The sequence below is a fragment of the Cebidichthys violaceus genome, unplaced genomic scaffold, assembly GCF_023349555.1.
Source record: "Cebidichthys violaceus isolate CVI_PGR_0920_01 unplaced genomic scaffold, fCebVio1.0.p SCAF_30, whole genome shotgun sequence".
Lineage (NCBI taxonomy): Eukaryota > Metazoa > Chordata > Actinopteri > Perciformes > Stichaeidae > Cebidichthys > Cebidichthys violaceus.
Genome location: NW_027176484.1, coordinates 2,804,367 through 2,809,702, shown reverse-complemented (window position 1 = coordinate 2,809,702; position 5,336 = coordinate 2,804,367). Strand labels below are relative to the sequence as shown.

Sequence of the window (5,336 nt, the reverse complement as noted above, 5' to 3'; positions counted from 1 at the left end):
CATGGGGCACCTGTGTTGTGTTTACGTCTAGCCTGTGCGCGCAGCAGAACGAGTCCGGGTCCCTAACTTTAAACATGGATGACATATTTAACCACAGCGGAGGACTTAACCGGAGTTCGCGTGAAGATGAGAAATTCAGTTTCGAAGACATCGACGTGAGCGCGGACGGCACTCCCATCCTGAGGATACTCATCTCCGTGGTGTACTCTGTAGTTTGCGCGGTGGGTTTGGTGGGGAATCTGCTCGTGTTTTTCCTCATGAGGTTACGACAAGGTCGGAAGAAGTCCACCATCAATTTTTTCATCATCAACTTGGCGGTGACGGACTTCCAGTTCGTGCTCACTCTGCCCTTCTGGGCCGTGGACACCGCGCTGGACTTCAGCTGGCCGTTTGGAGACGCCATGTGCAAAATCATCCTCTCGGTCACCGTGATGAACATGTACGCCAGCGTGTTTTTTCTCACTGCCATGAGTGTGACCCGCTACTGGTCAGTCACCTCGGCCCTGAGGAAAAAAGCTTACAGGAGGTCACGGCGCGTCAAGTGGGTGTGCGCGGTGCTGTGGGTGGCGGCGACGGTGGCCACGGCTCCGACGTCTATCTTCTCCACCGTGACTGTGGTCGCCGGAGAAAAACTTTGCCTCCTCAAGTTCCCCGAGGGACACGACTGGCTCGCCCTCTATCACATCCAGAAAATATTGATAGCCTTCATCATCCCTATGCTCATAGTCTGTGTCAACTATCTGATGCTCCTGCGCTTCGTAAGACGGCGGAGCATGAGCACCAGCAACCCGAAACGGAGATCCAGAGTCACCAAGTCTGTCGCCATTGTGGTTTTGTCCTTCTTCTTCTGCTGGATGCCAAACCACGCCATCACATTCTGGGGTGTCTTGGTCAAATTTAACGCGGTCGACTGGGACAAATCATATTACATGGTGCACACATATGTGTTCCCGGTCACTGTGTGCTTCGCGCACGCAAACAGCTGCTTGAACCCGGTGCTTTACTGTCTGATGAGACCAGAGATCAGGAAGATGCTCAGCGGTTTGTTTTGGAGAGTGTCCACTCCATCCAACAAGGGCGACGCGAAGCGCTATTTTACGCACGGAGAAACGCAGGAAGTCGTGCCTCTCCAAGTTTTGGACAACGGCCAGTCCTCGTTGTCCATCATAGATCGTAAAGGTTTACCAAGCTCCAGCGTGATCGCACACAGCCGATGACTTCAGCCTGGTGAAAAATCGACCTCGTCTAGCTGCTTTTTTTTCTCTGATTGTCCACCTGTAACCGTCATAACTCGTGCGTAATGCTTTCGTATTCCAAAATGTAAGATGTTTAGACAACTAACCGTGCACTTTATCAAGTGGTTGTCATAATGCCATGAACAATGTATGACAAGTGTAATGTGGACTTTATTGAATTCCTAAAAAAAAAATCCCTTAATGCAGCTGTCTTTCTGTCCTTTGTAAGATTACATTTATGAGATGTTTGCCTTCTCTGTGCAGCGAAGAGCGACACGAAACATGGCAACAGAGAGACGGGGACACGGGGGACAAACGTCTCCTGGCCGGAAACGAACTAGAGACATTTGCGGACTCTTATACACGAGACCCTCGGCAAAACATGGGATTATATAATGAAGAAGGACCTAAAATGAATTTGGAGATAATCACAAATTTGCAATGTGTCCTACCCATGTAAAGTCTGTCTGTACATAAATTGACTTTTAGAAGTGGCTTCACAGACTGTCTTTAATTCTCGGCCTCAACTAAAACACCTCGAGTTTTGTGACTTCATTTTAAGATTCATCACAGTGACAAAATCTTTCCACAGACAGTTATAAACACCTAACGAGACACACACACACACACACACACACACACACACACACACACACAGACTCACAAAAACAATGCCAGCCACATGTGGACAGTTGCATTTCTAAAGGTCTTTCAATTGACTTTCAACAATAAAAAAAAAACTGTGTAGTGTCAAAGTGTGCTTTGTTGAGTCTGACATTTGAGCAGAGTACAGATAAAGTGGGAGACAGGCACACCTACAGATGCAGACGCACTCAGATAAGACAATAAAATACTGCAGCTCCAAGCACCTGAATCATTTTTGCAGCACTAGCTCTAGTCCAAGACAGAGGCTGTGTGAGGTGAGCCCAGGGGAGAGGTTGATGGTGGCTGCAGAGAGGGCAGCTGTCACGGAGCAGGTCCTCTTCAGCTGATGGAGTAAACTCAACGTCGGAGAGCCCGGAGCTGAAGGAGTCTCCTGGTTGCAGGCGGCTGCGTCTGCTGACAGGTTACTAAAATCTTTCCCTGTCATTCTTTTCTCCTCTTTGTGCCCAGAGGCCTCTTTGTTTTGTGTGGCCTGTCCATGATGCTGCAGGGACGGTGTGTACAGTGATGATCACACTATGTCCAAAATGCAGACCCCAAAAGGCCTTTAACGATGATCAAAGAGGAGGGAAGCTCAGGAACAGAGGAGGAAGGTGCTGAGTACTGATTACTTGTTTTCTTTTGGCTTAATATCATGAGCACTTTTATAATAGAGATACATTACTGTAAGCAGAATTAAATCAATATGTTCTACATAGTGCAGCAATTTACCTGAGAGCAGTTGTACAAGGGGTGGGGGGGGGATTTAAATCAAATCCAAAGTTCCACCTTTATTTAAAATTCAGTGTGCTGATGCCTCAAAGGTCCAATCACACTTTTACTGGTACGCTTCATAAATATTCAGTTATGATTTTTCATTTATAAATCAAAGTGCCGGTGTAATGTTTTGTCAGTTTTTTTTTTTCTGATTTGAGCTGTGAGGTGTAAATAAACACACACACACACACACACACACACACACACACACACACACACACACACACACACACACAGACACACACACACACACACACACACACACACACACACACACACACACACTATAACCTTTCAGAAAAGGACACTTTGATTGCTGTACTTTTTCTAATTATACTTCAGCAAATTGTTCAAGTTAATGAGTGAGCAATCATGTTGACAATCACTATCAATCAGTTCACAGCAGGTTTTGGACCCTGAATTGCTCCTTTGCTTAATTCCCCAAGGTTTCATTTTGCTTGGGTGCCGAGCAAGAAATCTCCACTCTCTGTTTTCAGTAACAGTATTTGGGTGTGATTTATTGGCATTCACCACATTTACAGCAGCTAGTAATCATGCAGATGTCATAAGTAACATTAATGAGTTAACAAAGCTCAGGAATGAATCCACACTCTTTCATATACACTTCCGTTCAATAATGTGTGGTCGCCTGCCAAAAAAGGTTTGATTCGTTACAGACAGATAGCTGAGAGGATACTCTATATTTTTGAAATATTTTTCATGCTTTAAGGTTGGAGAAAGTCCTCTTTAGGAATAATGTTATTTTGTCTGAAGGGTTTGTAAAAATCCTGCTTCGCTCTTGGAGAACAAAACACTGACAACAATGGTTCAACCAGACTGACAATAGAAAGGAGAGAAAAGGACAAAGAAAAACAGCTTCCCAGCATATTTAGAGCCCAAATGCAGTGATGTAGTTCAAAAATGAGCTCTTATCATACTTTCAAAAACAAAACATTCATTGAACAAATTCAAAATCAAAGGTTATTTGGGGGGAAATTGTTAAAACAACATTCTCCACGTGTAACACTGTGGAGACGTCGACTAAGTTTTAATCATTTAATAAACTATTTAAAATGTAAATAATTCTTTTGGTGTCTGAATTATACTGTTGTCTCTGTTGGAAGATCAATCCTTGAAGGGAAGAAGATTCTATTGCATGTTTACATAACTTCAGTGTTTTTTAGATTACTTGACTGTGTTCTGTCTACTTGGATGTGTTTTTGAATGCTGTTTGTGTGGCTGCATTCTTTTTTTTCTTCCCCACTTGCTGAATCTTACATTTGCCGCTTCAACAATCTATTTCCTCCTTCAGGGATCATTGTGTTTTCACTGCAGCGCTGTCAGCGGCAGATGGTTAGCGTGTGTCGACTGAATGGATCAAACCTGCGTCCCTGAACACAAATGACAGTTGTAATCAACCTCACCACACGGCAGCTCGATTTGTTCATTCATTATTCTGTGGGTTAAAATGAGCTTTGATCGGCAGTCGGCTACGCACTCACTGTTGTGCTCGAAGGCAAATTGTTCTTTGTGATGCTCGGAGGACAAATGCTTGAATTAGAACAGGACCCATGATGCAAACCTGTCAGTTTCATTCTCTACTAAAAACTGGCTTTAAGCCATATATTATCTAGCTACCTATCCGACACCCAAGCCTGGAAACTGGCGTCAATCTTCAAAAACGTTTTCAATAAAAAATGTTTGGATTGTTTCAAATATACCCACATTACAGCTATTTATTATTATACATTTATTACCACATATATAATGATGATCCACTTTGATTATTTGCTTATTAAACAGTGGATAAGAGCTATAACACCGCCCCCGAGTTGTGGGTAAAGAACATTACAGAAGACTTTCTCAATTCCACAGGTTTTCACTTCAGGTTAGTCATTACGTATAGAGCAGATGCATCTGAAGGAACTTTCTGAAGTCTGAGAAAATAGTCCAGCGTTGAAAACTGGGGACTTTGAGTTTCAAAGACCAGAGGCAGGGAGGGTCAAACAAATTGATTGGTTGCATTATGGGAAATGTAGAAACTGGTGTTCTGGAACTTGACCAAAACTGAGAACCAAAAATTAGGAAAACTCGACCTCTGCTGCTTTGATTTTAAACCAAAAAAGCATCTTTATCACTTTTGTTATAGAAATTGTAATAATTCTCTCTCTGTATATATATATATATATATATATATATATATATATATATATATATATATATATATATATATAAATATATATATATATATATATAAATATATATATATATATATATATATATATATATATATATAAATATATATATATATATATATATATATATATAAATATATATATATATATATATATATATATATATGTATGTATGTATGTATGTATATATGTGTGTATATATATATATATCTATATCTATATATATAGCTATATCTATATATATATATATATATATATATACATACACATATATATATATATATATATATATATATATATACATATAGCTATATATATATATATATATATATATATATATATATATATATATATATATATATATATATATATATATATATATAAAACACTTGTGGTTCTCCAGGCTTCGTTTGTGCAGTTGAAACTCCTCAGGTGTTCATTAAAAAGACATTCTCAGACATATACACAGTTTTATTTGTAGGCTTAT

The 5,336-nt window shown here is 40.3% G+C and overlaps 1 protein-coding gene across 1 annotated transcript; it reads left to right on the top strand.

The window, feature by feature from the left end:
* LOC137882135 (relaxin-3 receptor 1-like) lies at window positions 1–1,517 on the top strand. The gene is made up of 2 exons (XM_068724277.1): window positions 1–1,320; window positions 1,500–1,517. Exon 1 carries the CDS (start codon window positions 75–77, stop codon window positions 1,215–1,217), a length of 1,143 nt encoding a protein of 380 aa, XP_068580378.1. The 5' UTR covers window positions 1–74; the 3' UTR covers window positions 1,218–1,320; window positions 1,500–1,517.
* The last annotated feature ends 3,819 nt before the right edge of the window (window positions 1,518–5,336 follow it).

Excerpts from the sequence above, each read along its gene's own strand:
- LOC137882135 (XM_068724277.1), top strand. The coding sequence starts at position 75 with ATGGATGACATATTTAACCACAGCGGAGGACTTAACCGGAGTTCGCGT.